At 37.6% G+C, this 24,299-nt stretch overlaps 2 protein-coding genes across 4 annotated transcripts; one reads left to right on the forward strand and one right to left on the reverse strand.

Moving 5' to 3' along the window:
• The first annotated feature begins 890 nt into the window (after nucleotides 1-890).
• On the forward strand, nucleotides 891-2,658 carry LOC145775135 (uncharacterized). Its single transcript, XM_082586363.1, has 2 exons — nucleotides 891-1,325; nucleotides 1,953-2,658. Exons 1-2 carry the CDS (start codon nucleotides 944-946, stop codon nucleotides 2,369-2,371), a joined length of 801 nt encoding a protein of 266 aa, XP_082442489.1. The 5' UTR covers nucleotides 891-943; the 3' UTR covers nucleotides 2,372-2,658.
• Nucleotides 2,659-4,071: 1,413 nt separating this feature from the next.
• LOC145769390 (outer dynein arm-docking complex subunit 4-like) lies at nucleotides 4,072-23,552 on the reverse strand. 3 transcript variants are annotated; one of them, XM_082581021.1, is made up of 14 exons: nucleotides 23,337-23,552; nucleotides 19,721-19,852; nucleotides 18,780-18,933; nucleotides 18,284-18,380; nucleotides 17,539-17,678; nucleotides 16,761-16,836; nucleotides 16,348-16,496; nucleotides 14,606-14,813; nucleotides 10,331-10,417; nucleotides 9,693-9,889; nucleotides 9,120-9,243; nucleotides 7,770-7,959; nucleotides 5,679-5,744; nucleotides 4,072-4,145 (listed from the first exon to the last, which is right to left on the reverse strand). In XM_082581021.1, the coding sequence occupies exons 1-14, from the start codon at nucleotides 23,457-23,459 to the stop codon at nucleotides 4,137-4,139; spliced, it is 1,752 nt and encodes a 583-aa protein (XP_082437147.1). In that variant the 5' UTR covers nucleotides 23,460-23,552; the 3' UTR covers nucleotides 4,072-4,136. The 3 variants fall into 3 exon arrangements, with proteins under 3 accessions (XP_082437147.1, XP_082437139.1, XP_082437157.1); XM_082581013.1 differs by having other exon boundaries at nucleotides 17,536-17,678; XM_082581031.1 differs by lacking the exons at nucleotides 4,072-4,145; nucleotides 5,679-5,744 and adding an exon at nucleotides 5,912-5,979 and having other exon boundaries at nucleotides 17,536-17,678.
• Nucleotides 23,553-24,299: the final 747 nt, after the last annotated feature.

Genomic DNA, 24,299 nt, shown 5'->3' on the forward strand with positions numbered 1-24,299 from the left:
AATTATAACTTTTTGTTGAGTCCTTGATTGTGTCTCGTACTTGATTATTCGGATTTCGTGCAACAGACGGCAAGGAAGTTGATTTTGTTGTGAACTTTTAGGAATGCCCCGATCCCGATGGCTGACTTGGTTAGCACATGACTTCTGAAACGAAGAAGCTTCAGGATCAAGAGGCGTTGGTTCGACTCTCGGGGTGTGCGCTTGAGCAACGCATTCTAAAGACTGCTCTCTATTCAGCTGGATCTAATGGATGGAATAATTCTCGGCAACAAGACTTCAACAATCGGAAACTTCACTCTGTCAATCTCGGTGACCGGGTCTACGTCAGTGATTCAAACTTCTACAAGTATGCGAAACTGCCAGGATTAAGCTCTGCAAGAAGCTTTCTCAGTCCGAGGGTAAAGATTGATTGTGATTGATTGATTCAATTAAATATCATAATAGAAACACAAATCGAAGTCCTTGCAAAGGTAGATCAGATATCCTCAGCACTCAGGTCCTCATCCGACAATCGACGCGCCACACGAAGAGGCCACCGACAATGCTCACTGCTCAGTGACGAGTTAATAGTCAATATCCACTTACTGTAACCTTATCGATACGTACTATAAAATTTGAAGAAAGAAACTTTAGACTTTTCAGTTCAGTTGTTTTTATTTCTGACCATCATATCAAAACAATACACGTCAACATAGCAAAGGTCGAGAAAAAGGTAGAAGCTTTTAGGTAGAAGCTTAGGTAGAAGCTAAGGTAAAGGTAGAAGCTTAGGTAAAAGCTTTTAATCCATTAACAGTAGTTTTGATTTCAAGGTGCTTCTTTCCATTTATCACATATGTTCATGTTTTCGTTGGTGATGCTATCATAAGAAAATTATTACCACTCAATCAGTTCGGGAAATTTTAAATGGGGTTTTGTTGCAGTTAAAATTTTAAGTTGGCAGAAAATGGGGAAAGTTTTTATATTACTTTTACTGGTGCTTGCTTGCCTTAGCCTGGCTGAAGGGAGAAGGAAATATCAAGATTGGCCCAAAAGAAAACATACAAATCTCCATCAGCGACTTGCATCCATGAGACGACGATGTCCCGAATGTGATCCTCCAGTTGCTCCTCGTTTGGTAGGAGGAAGAGGAGGGAGAAACCGTCCAGGACTACCAAAACACCGTCCAGGTGCAAGAGGAAGGCAATATGTATCACAGGTCAAGACGTTCTTGAGGAATCCGAACTTTAATTACCTGGATCGAGTTGCCCGATGTTCCAATTCGTGCCAAGAAACTTGTCTTGGGCTTGAGCAATGCCATCAACTTTGCAAGACTGAGTGTGATGACGGTAAGAAAGCTGGTGTTGTGTTCAAACAAGAAAAAAAATCATCATCGCTTTGAAGGATAAAGTGTAGAATATGAGTTACAAGTTAGACAAAATGGACAAGTTAGACAAAATGGACAGCCTTAAGATGATTTTCAAGTGGACTAATTTGCAAAAAAACGTTTAGTGTTATTATCACGCTGATAATGAATAAATCTTCTTTTAAAAAATGGAACTTGGGTTTAAATCCATTATTATTTGTACAGGCCTATAGTGTTCTCGAGCTCATACAAATAAATCACTTTTAATTTTTGTAGCTTATTTCACATTTTTTTGACTTTTTTCATGCTATCATTGGGTTGCATTAGGAATGGATCCTATCTAAGCTAAATACTTTAAGGTTAGAAGACCAAAAGAAAATTATACCACAATACCTTTCAAAAAATTTTTTTCGAACTAACACTACCAAATTATTTTTGGTAGGCTATTATTGTATGAAGTGATGGTCGGCCTACATGATATTTCGTATTTTATTTTTTCTATTTCTTTTCTTTTTGTAACATTGCTCAGGCACATAGGCGACTGATTTAAACATAATACCGAAGAAGTAAAACATAATTTACCCTCCCATTACCACTTTTGTATTTTCAGTGCGAGCTCCTTGGCTTTGCAAAGCCAACTGCGTCGTCAATTCTTGCGTCACAAGCAATTGTACAAGTTGTTATCAATCGTGTCTTGCACCTGCTCCATCATACAAGCAGACCTGGTGCCAAAGACTCTGCGGAAATTCTTGCCCCTCATCTGGACGAAGACCAAGAAGACGAGGCATGAGATGCAGATTGTGTTCTATGAGTGGATGTTCAACTCAGAATGGACGTCCAAGAGAAGATACAAGAGATGATATCTCTTCATTCTTCCAGACTACACCTCCGTTTAAGAATGCAGAAAACGATTTTTCCACGCTTTTTGGTATGTCTAGTATCTCTAAAGAACTGCCTGATTCATTGACTGAAGATTTCTTCCAGGAAGCGATTGTCGGTTACGTCAACAAAATGCCACTTTCAAACTAATCAAATTTTGATATCAAAAACAAAAGTGAAACAAACCATTTCACTTTTGATTTCATTTTCAGCAGAACAGCAGTAGGCTGCTCTAAAGCTCTAAACATTCATTATTCAAACTACAATTTGTAAATGTAAAGTTCTTGGTAACAACCTACAACGTTTTAAGGGATAAATGGAAAATCATGTTGACCACGTTTAGGCTACTTTCATTAATTCCAGCTTTTGGATATCGCATTTGTACTTATTTTTCATCACACCAAAATGTGTCGATTAAATTTCGAGCACAAAACGTCTGATCTCTACGGTTTTACCATAATAAGCTGAAATGCGTTGAGATTGCTTAATTAAGTGTCGATCAAATACCGACTCCAATATCTCACTCGGAAAAGCCCTGACTTTGTGTGCAAACGTGACAAGATCAGGCAACGCTGGTTCGGCTCTCGGCGTAGCCTATGCGATTGAGCAAAGCACTTCAAGGATATCTCTCTATTGAATAGAGAGATATCCTACGTTGAATAGAGTCTATTCAACGTAGGCTACCGATGTGGATTAAATTACTTGCGAAGAACAAAGCTTCAGTAACGAGCATAAATCTTAGTGACCGAGCCTGCGTCAACAGTTCAATTTACAAGTATGCAAAACCTCGCCTAGTTAACTCAGGGACTCATGATCACGCGGCGCTAGTTCGACTCTCGGGGTCTGCGCTTGAACAACGTATTTTATGACTTCTCAGTTCAAAGATTCTCACAAGTAATCAAACGTATGCTTTGATCAACTTCAGTTTCGTCTGGCTAGAGATTTTCAAATCATTAATAATTAAATATTGTCTTTTTAGGGGAAAGCCATGTAGGCTAATTTGGACCAACACTCATTTTTAGGGGCGTAGTCAGGGGGAGAAGGGGCAATTGCCTCCTCCAAAATAGTTTAAATAAACATTTCACACTATGTTTGCATCTTTTGACAAAGTTTTACTATTGAGGTTGAAAGTAGGAGCTACGCAATTTTTTTTTTCAAAAATTTCTCGGGGAGGTCTTCCAGTGGGTCTTCTGCCTTCAGTGCCTCGTTGCCGGGTTCACTCACATGTGCGAAAATTTTCCTCTCCCGCCAAAATTTTGTGTTAGCTACGCCACTGCCCATTTTTATTTTACGATAGAAAGTTTTTTGTCGCAGTTTTTAAACAAGTTGAATCAGGAGTTAAAATTATACAAATTGAAAAATCTCAGTTCATTTAATTGAGAAACGTGGTAGCTTTGTTCGAGTTTGTGCTATATTTCAAATTTAATCTAGTTTTGTGAATTTAATCTTTACTTTTACTTAATTTAATCTAAATTTAATCTTTACAGTAGCCTATTATTGGTGTCCAACGTTTTCTTCGTAAACAGTTCTTCGTAAGCAATTTTTCGTAAACAATTCTTCGTACAGTTAATTCTTTGAAAAACAATTCTTCCCAAAGCATTTATTCGTGCATGCAATGGAGATTTGATGTATACGAAGAAATGCTTTACGAAAAATTCTTTTACGGATTTCATTTCACCAACAACTGTTTACGAACAATTGTTTTACGAAGAATTGCTTACGAAGAATTGCTTTACGAAGAATTGTTTACAAAGAATTCGCCTATAACCCCTATTATTAGGCTGATGTATCGACTGTGCAGATGACTGTGCTAATATTAAGGCTACTGATGACCTCATAATGATAACAACCAACGTAAGACGGATTTGTTTCATGAGACAAATACAACGACAAAATATACAAATAACAAAGATTTTTAGTCCTCCTGAAAAACAAAAAAACATGTGAACTTTGGTTTAACTGTAGTTTAAGTTTAGTAACTTAATATTGCTCCTTTGGTGAGCTACAGGCGGTGGGATGGCGCAGTGGATAAGGCACTGACTTTCCAATAATGCTTCAACATAGGTTTAGTCCAGAGGATAAGGCACTCACTTTCGACTCAAGATCAAGCGGCACTGGTTCGGCTCTCAAGGTCTGCGCTTGAACAACGCATTTCAAGACTGTTCTTCACTCAGTTAGGCTTATAGGCTACTTAGTAGATGGAGTAATATTCTTCTACATCTACAATAACTATCGGAAACTCCAACCTATCAAAGGCTTTGTCGGTGGGAAAATAAAAATTTAAAAATCAACAAATCAATAGATAGCCTAGGTTAGATAGATCAGTCCAGCGATTATCGAATTTTGTCGTCATAGAATCAGTGAGTTATTTCTTTCCTTCGGCCACTGAGCATGTTCAACTTATTACAACCAATGCCTGTTAACCATGTATTTTGTATCAAGGGTAGGCAATCAAAAAAAGACTAGCCGGGCGTCGAACTGAGTTCACATGATTAGAAAGTGAGCGCCTTATCCCCTACGCCAGAGGGCACCAAAATGGCGACACGCCGGCTGCATGCAACCATCAATGTAGGCCTACAAGTAATGCCAATAAGGTTGTGATTCCAGGTGGGCGTTGCTTAAAGTTATTCAAATACAATATCTAAAATATTGCAAGGCATCGTTTTTGGGTTCTTTTCAAATAGCTATGGACTCCCGGGATCAATCAATTTTTGTGAAAAAGATTTGGTTAAAAGGACACAGAATTAGATATAAGGAAAGTGAATGAAAATTGATGCAGGAAGCCAGCAAGAGTCGGGTGGTTTGATTCACTGAGGGTTGGACTAAGAAATACAAACAAATCTTTATGCTTTAAAGTAGTTTATCTTGTCAAGGGTATTTTTGTTCTATTTTCAATTTCTGCGGCTCTGATGAGTTTTTGGGGGTCAGTCTATTTAAAAATTACTGGGCTACCTATCTGTGAAGCAAAAAAACAGCATTAGTTTTGGATGAATATTTTGATGAAGTTGCTTCGCTGTGAGTGCTTAAAACAAGTGCCATTGTTTATTAGGCATTGTTAAAGAAGTTAGAACTGTTGTTAAAGAAGCTTGGGATGGCAATATAGCGTTGTTCGATTATTATTATTTTTGTTACTGGGTGATTCCAAGATAGGCCTAAATATTAACAACTTGTAGAGCTGGGTACTGACAACGAAATGCGGTCTTTTATAGCTTAAGAGTCAACCAAAGTTATCTAACATTTTATTAGCGTGGCCCGCCACAGCTTTCTTCTGTGCCAAAATGACCCACATGCAAAAAAAATTGACGACCCCTACCCTACGTCATCTCACTGACTGATATCAAATGACTATGCCTGCCCTTGCCTCATACGCTCGACTACTGGATACATCCTCAGTGAAGATTGCAACGTCATAAATCTTTGCAAAGTCGCTGAAAAAGTTAAAACTTGATAAACTCACCACTTGTGTTTGTTCTACATCTTCAGGATCTTCAGAGAAAGGTATTTCCTGAAGTTCTGATTTTTCCTGATTTTTATAAAATAAGCTGAAATTTTGCAGCCTGCATAGGCTAAACTAAGCCTCTTTTGAAATTAATCTTTACAGTATCGTATTGTTAGGCTGATGTATCGACTGTGCAGATGACTGTGCTAATATAAAAGCTACTGATGACCTCATAATAATAACAACCAGCGTAAGGCGAATTTGTTTTATGAGACAAATACAACGACAAAATATACAAATAACAAGATTTTTACTCCTCCTGAAAAACAAAAACAAATGGGTTGATCTTCGGTTTAACTGTAGTTTAATTTTAGATTAAGTTTAGTAATTTAATATTGCTCCTCGGGTGGGCCACAGGAGGTGGGATGACGCAGTGAATGAGGCGTTGGCTTTCCAATAATGCGAACCTGGTTCGACGCCCGGCTTTAACCCAATCCTCCACTCAGGGTATAATAAATAGGCAATTACTTTACCTTCATGGGTCTACATCAGGATAAGTTATAGCAAAATAAGTTGATTTGTTGTTTTTTGGATCTTAATATTTTGGGCCTGCAGTTCAGATGTATAGATATTGATACAATGCGTAGCATAAACATTTTTAGGGTGTTCACTTTTTTTCAGCAAACTTTAGTGTTTAGTCTATTTAAAAAAGACCCGGGTAGCCTACGATTCAACCGAGTCAGCTTCTCTGTTTTCTATTTTTTTTTAAATACAAGTAGACCATATGCTTAAAGTTTTCTGAACAAATACACCCAAAAAAAAGGTCACGCTATGTCACTGATGCAGAGCATTCTCAGACAAATTTGTACATTAATTCAACATCACTAAGAAAACAAATCAATAGCTTTTTTATGCAATTTTTCGTTCGTTTTGGTCCACTAGTGCTGAAATGTATTTATATTGTAGGCTAATTTTGTTTCGAATAATTTTTGCTTCGACCCAGTTGTGCTGAAGAGTTCTAATGAACGAAAACATGTTCCACGACATAAATTAAATTTTATTTATTGAAATACTATTGGGAGTGTTAGCCTGGTCAAATGTTTTAAGGTTCAGACTTTTAGGGAAAAAAAGCTATTGATTTGTTTTCTTAGTGATTACTTTCTGTATTAGGTTGATCGCCCATTTGAGGAAGTGTCATAGTACCAGGTCGCCTTTTCCGGTTAGTTTTTCCCACTTTTAATTCAACATCTGCAGATATTGAGCCAATGTGAACCTGACTGATTTTTCTACCTAGGTTGCACTTGCCATACCATTAACTTTGTTACATAATACTGTATTTGGGTTAAGGGTTGAAAGGTTTTCAGTCCGATGTCTGTCTACTTTGCATGGCGACTCGCCTTCTAACAAGACAGTTAAATAATGATTGGACAGATGGGATCTGCGAGAGTGGAAACTTTTCGTCACACAACCAGAAAGTTATTCCTTCCATTCGGCCACTTAACACACCCAACCCATTACACCCAATGCATTTTATCTATATCTTTTGCATATAATACGCAGCGTATTAAAAAATAATAAATGCTTTAGCCGGTAGTTGAACCAGAAGCACATGTTTGGAAAGCTGGCGCCTTGTCCTCTGACTACGCCATCACACTAAATGATATCAAAATATGTGTGTATACTGTACGTCCTTGCTTTTAGCCTACGCTCGATCATCGAACATATCCTTGGTAGAGATGGCAGGTACCGTTTGTCCACCCCGTTAGCTCAGTAGTTACGCGCCCAGCTCAAGATCACGCGGCGCTGGTTCGACTCTCGGGGTGTGCGCTTGAGCAACGCACTTGCAGGACTGCTCTCCATTCAACGGTACCTAATGGATGGAATAATTCCCCGGCAACATGACTTCAACAATCGAAAAACTTCACTCTGTCAATCTCGGTAACCGGCCCTGCGTCAAGATCCTCTACATGTCTACAAGTGTGCGAAACTACAAGGAATAACCTTTCAAGGCTTTGTCAATCCGAGGATAAAGATTCAAAAACCAAACCAAAGTTGCAACGTTCTAAATCTTTGCAAGGTCGTTGAGAAGTTAATACTTGGTAAACCCACCACTTGTGTTTGTTCCACATCTCCAGGATCTTCCGGGTGTTCAACATCTTCAGTAGAAGGTTTTTCCTGAAGCTCTGATTTTTCATTATCCTCCACTTCAGTTTTCTCCTCTTCTGTTTCTTTTTCGGATTGTGGCTCTAGCTCTTTCTTGTCCTCTTCATCATCGTTTTTGTGAGCAGAAGCTGCTATCCTGCAATACAACATTCGATCAACAATCCAGCTACCAGCAACATTGTCTTGCAGGGTGTGGACACACTTTGACATCCCTTCGTTGAATCATTAACATAGCGAGAAGGGGTGACAGATCATTAAACGTAGGTTCGAATCTCACTAAACGCAAGTGGATAGAGTCAAAACAGACATTGCTTAAAAGTAAAAAATAGACACAAAGATTAGCCTTCCTTGCCTTCCTGTCAAAACAGACATTTAAAAGTTAAAAGTAGACAACAAAGATGTTTTTGTGTCCTTGCCTTCCCGTCCGCCTGAAAACCTTCAACCACTCAGGGTTAAGTTTTGCACTACCAAACCTTTATCATTAATGATTGCCCCATATCTAACAGTTTTGCACATTGCTCCATATCTAACAGCTCCATATGTAACAGTTTTGCACTACCAAACCTTTATCATTTATGATTGCCCCATTATCGATGGGGTATCAAAACACACCGATTTGTTCAAATTCAAAAAAAAAGCAGGCAAACTGTTGATCATTTGATTTTAGACTGTCCATAGTCTACACTACCCGGTGGTTTCAAAACAGTTTACAAATGCAGAAATATATTCAATGGCTGGCTAAAATAAAAATAGCTTCAAGTGTGAAAATGTCAAACGCAACTACTACTACCATTAATGTAGCAGAAATTAGTCTTGGTTTGAAAGAGACATCATATGCTATATACCCGGTATACCTTGTGATATACGATATGGATGCCCGGTATCAAACAACAACTATCAAACTATTGTAACAATTATATCAAAGGTATTGTGACAACTATCAAACAACTGAAATGGTAATGGACAGGTCATACAGCAAGACATCAGGACAACAGATAGACCAACAAATTAACGACTTGGATACCCTTGGAAAACAAATGCAGACGAGGAGCCAAAAGTGAGATGGAGAGACGAGACTGATAAAGAATGTGGAACAACAAACTGGTACATAAAAACACAGGATCGACTGGATTGGCAAGAAAAGGGAAATGCTTTCGCTTAGCTCTATATATGATGATACTCTGCATATATATCATTGAGGACTTTGTGTGGAAAAACTCTCCAATATGGAGGTAAACATTCAAAGTTTAAACCGCATAGCAATCACAGTTCCAACCAAGTGTTGCATTTACTCACTTGTTTCGCACATCATCCAAGGCTTTCGTGATCGCGGCCTCGGCAGCTTCATCTCCTTGCAGCTTGGCGGTGTGGTGGGATGATTCAAAAGATGTCACAGCTTCCACGTACATTTCAAGTTTAACTGGAAGAGTCATGTTATTAACGACATAAAATGAACTAGTAAAGCGCATGCTAACCCAACAGAAGAATCTAGATGTGTATCTTGTAAATAGGCTACCAAGTAAAATCATGAGCGTATCACACAACAGGTTAAGCAGGGAGGTGTTCAGTTGCTGTTGGAATCTAGTTCATAAAATCCTTATGCCATAACAATAACAAGTGAATAAAATCATCCAAATTATAAAACTTGTATAATTTATTGATAAAGCTTTTGCCACTGTACAGGAGGCTTCTTCAAAGTATGTTATTCAAACAGAAAGATCCTTGTGTAACTTTTCATCCTCAATAACATCGAGGAACCAGAACAGAGATTGAGGGACATCAATCATTAATTCATTATATCGGTTGGTTTAACGGCTAATTTCCTATCAAAAATACGAGGAACTGTTTTGATGAAAACCCCCACCCCACCTTCAGCTTGAGCGATTAGAACCCCCGCATTGAGCTGCCAAACATCATCCTCTGCATTCTTGGCCTCGGCCAGGGATTTCTGGCCATACTCCCTCGCCTTATCGCTGGCCCCTAATTCCAGATGGCAGCGGCCAATCTCGTGGTACAGCCAAGTGCTCTCCAATGCCGACTTGCTCAGAGGTAACTTCTCTTCCCAACTAAAAAACGATGAGTCATTCTGTGACGTATATGGTGACAATGCAAAATTTTATAGTCGCCTTTCTACCACTCTAAGCTGGTAGCTCGGATTGAAGCATCCATGCCTTGAGAATGATACAAGAACTTTTACAGTAGTTTCAGCATAAACACAGTACAAAGAATAGTAATGAATCCTTTATAAGCATTCATAGGAAATCCAACACCAGCAACAAATCACAAATGATTCTTTTCAAAGTTCTCTCTGTTGTTTACAAACAGTTCGAGAATAGAAGTAAAACAAGTGTAAGAACTTAAGCAGATTACTTAAACAAATAAGTTATTTCAAAGATTTCCAACAGATCAAAAGCGCTTAATTTGCCTCCTTTGTTTGGCCCACAACTTACACAAACATTGGAAACAATTGATACGCAATAGATACGCAACAAACTGACAGATCTCACCAGTCAATCGCCTTTTGGAAGTTGCCAACTCTGGCATGGACTCTTCCTAGATTGTCCAACGCTCTTGATCGGGCGTCTTGGAAGTTGCTGAAAATAACAAAACGAGGTATCAACGGCGCTAAAAGTGCTTGCAAACCTTTTAAAATGTTTTTCTAAGTCAATAATTGGATCACCTTTTAAAATGTTTTTCTGGGTCAATAATTGGATCACTTGTCTCGGTTTATGTTTTACTTACTTAAGCTAACACACTACAATAGAACCAGGGCAACCCTGCGATAAGATAAAAATGGCGACATGAACTGAACGATTTGCACACTTTGAATGCGGCGTGACTGTTAACTTAATTTAATATATAATTTTAACTTCAAAATCTTTTACTACAATAATTAAACAGTAAAACATTTTGCTTTTATGGAAACTTCCAGATCAGGAGTGTCCACTGTCCAACATTTTTTAGCCAAAGGGCCACTTGTGGTTTACGAATGATTGCGCCGGCCACTTGAGTATTTACTGCTAATTTGCAATCTTAGAAATGGCTGTCTTATAATTTCTAATTAAAACCCTCACACCAAAATTCTAATTCTAGAAATAGGTAATATCCTCTTTTACAATTATAAGAACAATAGACATACCAAGATATAAAAAAGTCAACAAAGTTTTTACTACATGTCGACATTTCAGAAAATATTTCACTGCTACATGCGTTTTGCGGGCGTCTCTGATATCAGATGCACCTCAATGAAGCAAGAAATATTACTGATTGACTCTTGAAGCACATGGACGTAACAATGTGGAAAAGGTGATGCGTAACAATGTGCATTGTGATGCAATAAAATTAACTTGAACAGTTGTGCATCCCTGCACTAGAGACTGCAGAGTAATAGACAAAGAAAGCAAACAATAAATGCCAATTTCTCGAAATGCAAGTTCAACATAAATTACGTATGCGATTAAGTTGATAATACAAGTAATTAAAAAAAATATCGCCCGGGCCACTCAGAACCTTCCCGCGGGGCACATGTGACCCTCGGATTGGACACCCCTGTTCTAGATTAAGTGTTTGGTGGATTTGTTTCTTCGTCAATCCACCTTCATTCAGCGTATTCTCGATCGAGGGGTTTACCGATCCACTATCTCAAGGCAGAGACGACACTCTGTATCAACACACATATACATAAACGCGGCATACGTAACTTACTGGGGTATCCGTATGTGTAGCCTACGGACACAAATAATAAACACATCCAGATAGCGATTCATATCTCTTCTGCTAAGATCAACCATGATCACTGCCACTGCAGGGCTTACAATTCCACGTACACATTACCACCATTTAAAAGCAGCTGGTACGTGGTTGAGCGGTGAGAGCGCTTGAACAAAAACGCTCAAAGGCACGCAAGTGTTTAGCAAGAGACGCGATATACGCTGATGTCATAATTAATCAACGTCGTGTGTACTGTTTGTGCTGTAATGGACACTTTCACCTGTAATGCTGTATCCTACCTTGTACAGTGCACAGTAAACATGTTTAAAATAAATCATTTAGTTTTCTCATTGTTAACGCTTGCATTCTGTCCACATGTAAAGCATCAACCACCGGATGTAAGCCTGGACAGGCCGTTAGGCCCCGTTGATAAAGTCAGTCGTTCTGACTGACGAACGTCGGAAATGAAGATGGTCATTAGGGTGCCACAGGCGCCTTCATGTGACCGAAATCACCTGAACTTTTTTTCTGGTGTGACATTTCACATATTAAGGCACTTTGCAAAGTTTGATTGAGATTGGACAAAATTTGGATGTGCAGATTGAAAACGAAAGTCTAAACTGAAATACAGTAAAATTAGGGGATTTCCCTAGTTTGAACATCAGTTTTTTTGCTATTTCTCATCTTTTTTTCAACATTGAAACAAGGTAAATTCAAGAATTAGGTTAGGAGACCAGTGCCAGTATGTCAAGAGCTCAATTGAGGTCAAGCATGACAGCTCCGCGCCTGTTACATTGATTCATCATCTTGCAACATTGAATCAACATAGCTGGCTTGACCTCACTCAGGGTCTTGGAATAATGGCTTTAGTATTTCTTCTTCTGTTGAATCAGTATTGCAGCGCCCAGGAAAGCTTAGTATTAAACCCATGCAATTTGTGACTTAATCTGGGAGAATATAGCAGACAGCAAAGATAAGGCAGGTAGCCTACTGTAAGAAAGGGTTATGTTTCCTTCGCTTCTTGCAGGAAAGGCTAATAATGTTGCAAAACCTATGGTTGTATTGTTTTTTAGATTATTCTATTAATGATAATTGATACGGTAGTGCTTTTACAAATCGGTCTGGTTAGCATTACAATAATGAACAGCCAGTCTCAGAATGCTGAGAAACAGTATCTTCTTCTTTCTACTATTCCAACGAAAGATGATCAAAAAATCAAGGGAAGTAAACTGCCAACTTATCATCAAGTGATTTTAAGCTTTCTTGCCTGCAGGAGATTGAATCTCAAAATCCCACGAAAAGGAAAATCCAAATACCAGTAGATGCAGCAAACGAGACAGTGAAGGACATCTTAACGTTTTACTACAAAGCTAATATTCCAACAATTCATCTAAAAAAATGGCTCAAAAAAATTCAATCTTTTCGAGATGAAATGAGTCTTATCTTCAAAATTCAGATCGAATACTTCCATAGGAGTGATGGAAAGCAATCGGCAAGGATTAAGGAATTTAAAAAGAAATTCAATTGATCTTTCCTTTCTGGCCTCGCGATGTAATGAAGAAGATGTCAATTGAGGAAGATAAAGAATTTTTGTGGAGCATGCAAACTACCAGAGAGGCGTCAATGGCAGGGAGAGACAATGCTTTGCGTAAGACGTTGAAACGAAAACATTCTAGAAAAGAAGCAGAAGTGCAAAGGAAAGAAAAAGAAATAAAACGTCAAGAGGCTGAATCCAGCAGCAAAAGTAACATTTTACTTTCTTCTAGCGATGATGCCAGTGATGAAGTGACTGCAGTTAACACTGCCGAGCCTTCTACATCCACAGGAAGTAAAAGGAGTCACCGTTGAGTTGTAAAAACCGGTACCGCAATATTTGTACCACACGACGTTTTACGATCACCTGGTTTAGTGGCCACAAGTTTACTAAACAGAATAACACCAACTGCATTATCTGCAACACTACACTCGTTAATCAAGAGTTGTTCTGGTGAAGCTATTCGCGTAAACTTAAACCACATGATGGCTTAAAGGTATAGAGTTGAAACGATTTTCAATATTTCTGAAGCGGTTAAAAAAGGTTGGGTACCTCCTGAAGTTGGAACCATTCATTGGGATGGTAAAATGATGGAGTCACTAACAAACCCTAATAAGCAAGTTGATAGGCTTCCGATATTACTATCAGGTATTGGAGGCTCAAAACTGCTTGGTGTTCCTATTTGCCTGCACAACATCCAATCCAAAAGAAAAGCAAATAGCCAATGCAAGCATGGAATTGTTAAACAATTAGAACTGTACTGCATGTCTTGCTGCAATGGTGTTTGACACTACAAGTAGCAATAAGGGCCACAAAACTGCAGCCTGTATCCAAACACAAAATCATGTTGGAAAAGGCCTACTTTGGGTAGCATGCAGATTGCAGGCATCATATTGGGGAGATAATACTGACGCATGTTTGGGAAAAACTCAAAATAGAAAGCAGCAGTGGACCCAACATTTCCATATTTCAACGCTTTAAAAGCAATTTTCAAACTCTTTCTGATAGCGCATCAGGTTGTTTTCATACATCAAAATCGCACGAGGAAATTGATCTGCTTGCCAGCAAGCGGGAAGAATTGTCTAATGCATGAAACCTCATATTTTTAGGCATTTTTCATAAATTGTTGAACATATACAATTGACACATGGTCTGTACGATTGTAAATTAGTGAGTAAGCTCACCAGAAAGTGTTCGAAGCACAAATACTCCGTAACTGAGAAGAAATGTCTGAGTTTTGATGATCTAGAGAGGATTTTACTATTGAAATTGTGAAAATTTACCTTTAAAAACTTTAAACTTATTCTGCACGTCCAAATTTTATCAAAACTTATTGAAATTTCTCACATATGCTTTTTTTACCAAGTGTCACGTATGAAAAAAAGTTCAGGTGTATTGGAGGCAATTTTAATTTTTGAGGGGCGCCTGTGGCACCCTAATGGTCATTATTCTCAACATCTTGTGATAGCCTAGTTTGCAGTCGCCAGAAGAACGCAACATATTATTTTATAAACAGAGCGTTGCTGAACTAACTTACTTTTTCTCTGAGATCTCGAGATCCTTTTCATGATGCTTCAAAGCTTCTTCAGTTTGCCCGAGTTCTAAGTGCGCGTTGCCGATGCAGCTGTGAAGGTTAGCGACCACGTCCGATTTGTTCGGGATCTCATTGTTGGAGAGTTTGTTGATAGCACGGAGAGTGGACACAGCTAAGGACAAGCTCTGAGCTCCTTTGCCTTCAGCCAAGACTGCAAATATTGATAGTTGACGACACAGTTCTTGAAACGGCGATGCATTCGGAATGATTCGGATGCATATTAAAGATACATGCAGGTTAGTAGATTCTCTCAGGGGTCAAAGTACTTTTTAAATGATACTATTTTTAAAACATTTCATGACACTGTCATGCTCAAGTTTAAACTGAAATAGAAAATTAACTAAAAAGGGGTTTGACACATTTAACCTTAAATAAACGTAAAGTTTGTAAGGGATCCACGTAAAGCAGATACTTATGCGTCGAAAATTTAAGAAAAAAATAGGTAGAATGCCTTAACATATTAACGTCCACCTTGTAGAGTACAAGTCAATTCAAAGAGAAACAAGAATTTATTTGCTAAACTTCCATGTTTGTCATTATTACTGCTCGTAGACTAATTTCGCAGACTAATTCGTTTCTTGGCAACCACATAACAATTTTGTCATTTTCTAAAGTGAACTGCTGCAAATTTTACTGTACAACGGTATGCTTTTTATGAAGTTGTACTGAAGAGGGTTTAATACCCGAAATCGCAATCTGCAACACGATAATTTCAAGCTGAACCAGAAAAACTTTGAAAACTATTAATGCTTTAGTTGATCAAACATGGAAGTTTAGCAAATAAATTCTTGTTTCTCTTTGAATTGACTTGTACTCTACAAGGTGGACGTTAATATGTTAAGGCATTCTACCTACTTTTTTCTTAAATTTTCGACGCATAAGTATCTGCTTTACGTGGATCCCTTACAAACTTTACGTTTATTTAAGGTTAAATGTGTCAAACACCTTTTTAATTAGTGTATTGAAGTATCTTGCATCCGGCTCGCTCGGATCATTCTACAGGAGGCCGGCTTGACTGGTCCCAGATTTGGGCGTATGTCAGCTTGACTGACCCCCATTTTTATTGTTAGAATTTAAATACTTCCCGGAATGCTTTTAATGTATTTTCTTTGAATATTGTATGACCCAATTACCTTCATAATTTGCATAAAAATTGTCATTATTACTGCTCGTAGACTAATTTTGCAGACTAATTCGTTTCTTGGCAACCACATAACAATTTTGTCATTTTCTAAAGTGAACTGCTGCAAATTTTACTGTACAACGGTATGCTGTTTATGAAGTTGTACAGAAGAGGGTTTAATACCCGAAATCGCGATCTGCAACACGATAATTTCAAGCTGGACCAGAAAAAACTTTGAAAACTATTAATGCTGTAGTTGATCAAACATGGAAGTTTAGCAAATAAATTCTTGTTTCTCTTTGAATTGACTTGTACTCTACAAGGTGGACGTTAATATGTTAAGGCATTCTACCTATTTTTATCTGAAAAAGCAAATTTGGTATACTAAAAATAAGAGCACAGACAGGCCTAGTCAACCGCATGCTTAAAATTGAGGAAAAGATATCATTCCATCTATCATCTGGTGTTAAAATAATTGCATCCATCTACAGCACAATGTAAAGCGATGAGAAAAGCGCAAAGAAAGATGCAAACAGAGCTGCTACAAATGCAGACCACTCACAAACATCAATATCTTCCAAATTCTTCAATATGAAGGTTGTATGGTCGGAAACGATGCTTTCCATCCTCTTCTGCGACCATTTCTGCTGCATCAGCGAACGGTCGCGCTTGCGAGCGTACATCGGTTTTTGCTGCCTCCAGAACTCGGTCCTGAGAAATAAAGAAAAGAGGTTGAAAATTCAGATTTGTATCAACGCAAAGGGATGTGTTCGTCCCGTTTGGAAATGTTTATATCGTGCACAAAATCTAGTAACAGTAATGCTGAGTAAGACACAGCTGGGGTACCACATCAGCAGCACATGTTGATAATAATAGTTTCACGCCACGTTACGACGACATCATATAGAGAAAACACGCCGCTACGGGGCGCCATCTGACCATACTGGTGGTGTCTCTGAACCAAACGTCGCGTACCTTGTGTCGAGGTAGTTGATGCCAGAAGCAACAAGATCGTATATGCTCATCCCACCTGCACTGCCCTTCACAAGGTCTGCAAGCAACGCACATCATTGGTAAAAAGAAGCATCAACGATGACTTACTCTTCATACTAAAAATATTTCTTCACATAGGCCACTTTAGTCATGGGCAAAAGCAATTACAATAGTAATGCCGAAAATTGGCACCTCATTGATAAACTAACACGGCTATATACTTCAGGCACTCTTAGATGACGTATTTGAAAATTAAAACACAATTTAAATTTGCCCAAAGTAGAATGAAAAGATGAAAAGTGGTTATTGAAAAAAAAAATGAAATAAAAAATGTATCTTGCCGATTGAAGCAGTGTATAAGCCAAAGTACTGAAGAAACCTCGCTTCGGGGGCGCCAGCCGAGGCTCAATCGTTCGACGTTCAAGATGCAGTGAAAAGGTAAGAGGTGGGCAGAAATATTTCTCATTAAAAAATAACTAAGAGGAAGTTAAATATTAGTACAAATCACAAAATGACCTGATCTAGATCACTCCAAATGGGTCTTCACACCGTACAAGGACTTATTGGAAATATTAGAGAAAAAATACTTTTCTATCGGTAGCTAGACAGATTTTAACCGTAGTATTGATTGCAAAGTAGATGATGCTAATGAGTAGTTATAAACTGGTCGGTGTTTTAGAGGAAGAATTACGCTGTCAAGCAAGACGCCACTAAACTAATGGATGACAAAAAAGATGAAGAAGGGGCATGCAATAACCACCATTGTCTTTCAATAGTTTTTCTAAATATTCCTTGTCAGCATAAAGTTCCCCAAGCAGAGCTTTCGCTGTGCGCTGGCTAGTCCCGTTCTTTGACTTAGTCGTCCGCGCCGCCTTCAACGCAGCAGGCTTCTGAGGAGGCCTAGTAAAAAGAGAAAGAATTATTTCATTTTTGGAACAACTTTGACAAACGAAGTAAACTTTCAATTTTAAGATGGCATGAAGTGCATTATAAGGTGTATACTGTATAAGTGTATATGCAAGTGATGTGGCAAACTTTGGTAAAAATTAACATAGCTAGTGTAAGACATCAAATAAGAGTTGTTAAATATCGTGTTGTGGTATATGTTGTAATATTTTATCAATGAAAAATTATAAATAGCCTACTGTAGTTTGTTATTGGAATTAAAGTACCCCGGCTTAACAAAACCAGCCATACTATATCTCGTGTTAACAAACAAAGGAAAGCAGAATGGCCTATTTATATTATATGAGTGGGTTTATAGCACCATGGTCAATGGTCATACTCGGTGTACCTACTGCACTGATGAAGCTGGAAGGTGTGCCACTGTGGTGTGGCACAAAATGGTGTGCCACTGTCTGCAGTTACAGATGTAAAACAAGAAGCGAGAGAGGATATGAAGCAATATTCTAGTAATGTTGGTGAAATGTTGAAATTCTACTTCCTTCAATGTTACAAACGTTTTAATGTTCAAATGTTACAACAAGATAAGTTCCCTCTCTCACCTGTATTGTCCTCGTGGTTTTGATTTTCCTTTCCCTTCGTCCATTTTATTGAAAAACGACAAATCTCCTTTGTTCTCAAGTTTGACAGACGAAGGGCCTGTCAACAAAACATAAAACTGTCAACAACAAACTATGCAATTGTGACATGTTTCAAATGGTGGCAACAAACGACAGAAGGAAGTTTTATTACTCACAAAAACAACAAACAACTTTTGGTAAGTTTTACTCCTTCAAAGTTTTTTTGTGTCAAATTTTATGTTAAACTGTATTTTATATTACAGTAATGACTTGGAAAAAATTCAAAAAAAAACTAAACTTTAACAATAAAAAGAAACCACAATTGGTCAGCAATGTTGCTTGATCAACAAACCACACTTACGCTGTCATGAATGAATCGGTCATTACGGTATAGCCTAAGGTAGGAATTGCAAGTAAGGTCACTTTGACAATACGTAAATGAAAAGTTGTGGAAAAGACAGCGAAACCATTGACTCACTTCCCACACAGTTATCAATAGCTTCTTGGGCCTTCTGGATGCCAAGACGAAACTCTTGAAGTTCTGGCCTCAGCTTATGGCCACGATGATAAAACACCAAAGCATACTCAAAATCTCCCATTTGGTAAAGTGCCTCTGCTTTTTGGAATAAACCCTGTGCAGAGAAAAATGTAAGTTGCTATCTTTCCATTGTTTAGCCTTCTGGGGAGGCTTGAAAATTTAGGCTTGGGCTAAATAGGGTTAATTTAGGTTAAACAAGAAACACCTTTTGGCAGGTTTTACCTTAGTTGCTTTCATACACTCGCGTAGGAGAGGTATGGATCAAAAATACATTAACTTAAGTGTTTCGTTCTTGAAAACGTATTATCATATTTTCAGCGTCATAAAACGTTACATTTAGAACAATGCAAAACAGAACTATAGCAGAACTATAGTTACTTGTCAATTACCCTCATTGCATAAACAAAGATTTACAATCAACAATATAATTAATCATGTGTTTAGTTCAAAGGTTGATTGACTTTGCTGAAAAATGTGTGGAATGCCTGGTCATGTGGTCAGCCTCATAAAAAAAAATAAAGTGCCCAAAAATCAATATTAAACACATGGTTATTGTTTAGCAAGCGTTTCAAAAACTATACTTTGGCACTGAAGATGAAAACAGTTTAGTATATGAAGCGTTTGCTGAACATGGGTTTAGTATCTATATTTTGGACTTTCTCTTTTTAATCTGATTGACATACTCTTTTATTTTTTGTAGTGTAAACCAACTAAAAGAAACTGAATAAGTGCAGATAGAAAACAAAATAGAAAACAAAACTACTAAATTTCATTCTATTCATTTTTAAATTTTAAAATGATACAAAAAGGCAAGTCTAAAAAGGTGTAATTTTTTTAACAAAGTAAAGCAGGCATGCATCATCACAGAATCTAGTAAGAACCTTGTGGAAGTCTTTGTTTTCAGCAAGGGAAGCTTGAGCATCGTCCAGAGCTGACTGGGCATCTCCAATTTGTAAATAGCATTTTGCCCGAGCAACAAGAGCGGTTACATTTGACGGATCCATCTCCAATGCCTGAAACATATTTATAATAGCTTGGGTGTGTAAAGTGATAAAAAAAAACTTGGGAAGAAAGCAACTAATTTGCATTGCATATGGTAGTAGATTGTTTCCTTTAAATGATTTTTCGTAACTTACAAATTATATTTCATGCGGGGGTATCTAAAGAAGGGGATGCGAAGGCTCACAGCGATTGCCTTATTCTTATGATACTACCAGGGCGGTAGTTTGTGGCATGTGAAACTTGCAGTTCTTTTCAAAATTGCAGAAAGTTTTGTAGTGCAGCTGGTACAGTCAGCTACAGAAGACAGTTAGTAAATGTTACATAGAGCATATTTAAAGATTATTTGTTTGAAAAGACAGTTGAAAAGTTACCAATAAGCTGTTTTTCTTAACAAAGCCTTTGCAGTAGGTTAGATGATGATGGCGTATGCCGTATACGGTAGATGTAAAACAAGTATACGGGTAGTTGAATTAACAAGTAACCATGAGCATGCAATAAGTATCAAGGACTGATGCTAATATCGCAATGCAGGTTATCATAACAAGCTTTATTAAACTACTATCGGTGCCAATTGTTATTTTACAGTAAACAGAGATTATTTACGAAAAACAGAAGCCCTTCTATTGTCAGACGAATTACAAGCCTTCTTATCCCCTTCTTTAGATATCTCTGATTTCATGTTGCTGATAAACCTACTCTTATAGTGAGGTACTGTATTTAACATAAGCTTTTTTAACTTAGTTTACCATACAATACATGGATTCGATCTAGCAAAAAATACACTACAACCCCAGTATGGCAAACTGAACCATACATCCTTCCTATTGCATATTTTAAATCAGTGGTTCTCAGCCTTTCTAGGCTTACAGCACCCTTCAGAAGATAAAAATATTTTGTGGCAGACCAACGATCTTTCACCTCGAATGCAGCAGGTTGTTGGAAAAAAACTTTAACCGTTTCATATCAAACACATTGAAAATGGCAGCTATACCATCTCTGATTGACTTTTAGCTATAATGTAGTGTGGAGAAAAGTAGGCAAGTTTTCTTGTTACGCCCTTAGAAAATTCAATTAATAATACACCTTCAGAAATCAATGTAAAAATAGTAACGCTTCAGTTTTACATGGAAATTGAATTCCACTTTGAACTGACATTTTGAAATTAAATGAGATAAAGTTTATTATACTTGTTTCCAAGTCAGTGTGAAACTTAATATTTTGCCCTTCTCTTAACAGACAAAAAGGGCAAAAACCTTTCTTTGCACAGCATTTACCTACCGAACTACAGTCGACAATCAGCACAACCTGCGCAGACATTGGCATCACGAAGCCACAACAATATAAGAGTGCCACACTAAAAATTCGTGACTACTAAACATCATATACAACCGTATGACAAAAAGTTGTCCTTAATTAAGTAACGAAACAATGGAGTAAATATTTTTATTAGCAACAATGGTCTGAAAAGCTAAAACCTCAATTGCTAAGGTAACAGGGATCAGTTGTCAGTAGATGTTACAGAAAATATATTTCGCACTTATATATTCAGTGCATCGTCAGTTCTGATCTAACTGACGGAATCAGAACTGACGATGCACTGAATAAGTGCAAAATATATTTTCTGTAACATCTACTGACAACTGATCCCTGTTACCTTAGCAATTGAGGTTTTAGCTTTCTAGATATGGAACAGGGATCGTTTCAGAATAAGACTAGGTCAGAAAGCGAGGCAGACTCCGACGCAGCTCAGCATCAGCCAAGAGCAGTTAGCTAACAATGGTCTGAGCTTGAAGACAGATAAAAATGAATATGAGAAGTAGCTCACGGCACCCCAGAGTATTGTAAATGGCACCTAAGGGTGCCGCGGCACCCCGGTTGGGAAACACTTTGTTAGATAATAATGGATAAACATATAATTAAGCAAGAATCCTATCTCTGACGCTGTGAAGTTAGGAAAGTTAGAACTAATATGTTGCAAGTATTTGTAATTGTATGGCAAGAACTGTGCTGGTGTAGTCTGTACAGGCAATCCAGCTGCACACAGTTGAATTGCATACCAGTGCTATAATCGGTTGGTTGGTTTGGTTGATTTTGAATCTTTATCCTCGGACTGACAAAGCCTTGATAGGTTATTCCTGGTGGCTTCGCCTACTTGTAGAGCCTTTTGACGCAGGGCTGGTTACCGAGACTGACAGAGTGAAGTTTACGATTGTTAAAGTGTTGTTGGCAGGGAATTATTCTATTATGATGTAATGCAGTTAAATTAACCACCATCAACATTTTAAGGGAGTGAAAAAAAGTATCAATGTAGACAAATCGGCATAATTTGTTCTTTAAATTCTAACTACATTTAATGTAATAGCTTAAAGTGTATTCTGCTTAATATTATAGTTTCACAAGTAGGGGTACTGATGTAGAGCAATGTGACAATACTACACTGTAAGATGCTGGTAACAGTATTTATTATCTAGTAAAATAAAATGAATGTGAGCAAAGGTAAGTCTGCCTGGTTGTCATCACTACTTTTAAAGCAATGCCAGTAGCTTACACGTACCGGTAGCCTACTTATATATAATGAATAACCAAAAGATGTGTAAGTAATGCAACAAAGTTAGATGCTTTGGACGTCAAAATGCTGACAGCTACAAATTGTACTTACATTTTTGTTATGGGCTATACCCAGAGGTGGACATCTGCTACTTTAAAAGTAGTGCACTACCTACTAGCCTACTCCAGCTAAAGTAGTGCACTACCGCTATCAACAGATAAAAGTAACATGATACCCACTACTCGGGCTATAGTAGCTCAGGGTACCGCTACTTCTCCCGGTACTTTTGCCTTAACTTTAACTAATACAGGAAGCCCTTTGTGACGTCAAAATAGCTTGATGTTTCTCAAAATAGTGGAATGATTTCTGCCTTGTTATTTTCATGCATTCTTTCATAAAAAAATCTCCAAAAAAACGGTCATTTTTTTCACATTAATGGGGAAAGTATCAGGTAGAGGGGGTGCAACTGAAACAATTGTAGTGCCTCTCCACTTCTGCTACACTAAAAAAAGTAGTGCCGCTATTGCAGCCACTAGTCCAACAAAAATGTAGTGGCACTACTTCTAACAAAAAGTAGCAGCGCTACAAAAGTAGAGCGATACTGCCCATATGGCTATACCTTATTGTACTGTACATGAAATTGTAGGAAAGATTATGTAAGGAGTACAAGGAGTAACTATAAATGAAATAACTACAGTAGAATAAATGAAACAACATGTATAATTGTAAATGAATAATTTCATTCAATCTTCATTTGCATCGTTAAAAGTACACGGTAGCCTAGTAAAATATGGCAATTACAAGTTATTAAGGCCTGGATCAAATGAAAATGGAAGAGGCCATACTTGAGTTTTACCTACTTGCATATTTTGTAGCCTCCATTTCATTAAAAATAAATTAAAACAAAGAACAAGACGTACATAGTAAAATTAGGGTAGAGTACAAACCGTTCCATAGCTTTCAAGTGCTTTCTGAAATTCTCCAGTGTTGTATAGTTTATCACCTTCCGCTAAGTAAGTTACAAACGAGCTTTTTGGCCCATCTTCTCCATCATCATCTTCATAATTCATGTTGAAATAGCGTTTGTTAAACTTAAAGTAAAAAAACTATAGATAAGAAAATCTAAGGCTAATCGTGACCGTATTCTTTTATTGCCAGCATACAATAACTTTTGCAATGGTTCTCATAACCATAACAACCACATAAATGGTAACCGACAAAAAGTATTTAGATATTGAAAAGGACTAAGAAGAATATAAAAATCTTAAAAAAATCGTTTTCCTACAAAAACGCATCAAACTTTGCCTCATTTTAAAAATTACGGTCAGAAAGAATTTGTTTTTTTGTTTTTTAAATTTTGTCATTACTCAGCTTTTGATGTTATGTATTTCACTTTTTTCTGAAATCTGCTTTGAGAATACGGGACAATAAATTGCACATTTAGACATGAAATTGAACTTCGCCCAGCAGAGTGGGTATCAACAAATTGTAGGTAGGTTTATAGGTTATGCCGTACAGCTGTAGGCTTAGCCTGTAGGCTTTGTTATATAAAATTATCATGATTATGAGCTGTCTCGATCCAAAGACAAGATGTTTACAAAACAAGCTATAGGCTAGCCTAAACCTATCTACCTACAAACAGATTAATTTTAAATAACGAAATAAGTCTCACCAGAATGATCAGATTCGTCGTCACAATCGAAACTTTTCTCGGTTTGCAATTGCGGTAGGAAGTAAATTTTGCAGTCTCTTTGAATGTGATCTCGCAATTCGTCAACAAAGTCTTCTTCCAAAAGTCCAGCGCCTCGTAGAAGTTCAACTCTTTTTAACCTAGACAACCCTTTCCAAACATTTTCCCCGCTTTTTGGAAAACAAGTGACTTCGTTTTTCAATTGAGAAGCTTCATTAGC

The sequence above is a fragment of the Aplidium turbinatum genome, chromosome 1 (genome assembly GCF_918807975.1).
Source record: "Aplidium turbinatum chromosome 1, kaAplTurb1.1, whole genome shotgun sequence".
Taxonomy (NCBI): Eukaryota; Metazoa; Chordata; class Ascidiacea; order Aplousobranchia; family Polyclinidae; genus Aplidium; species Aplidium turbinatum.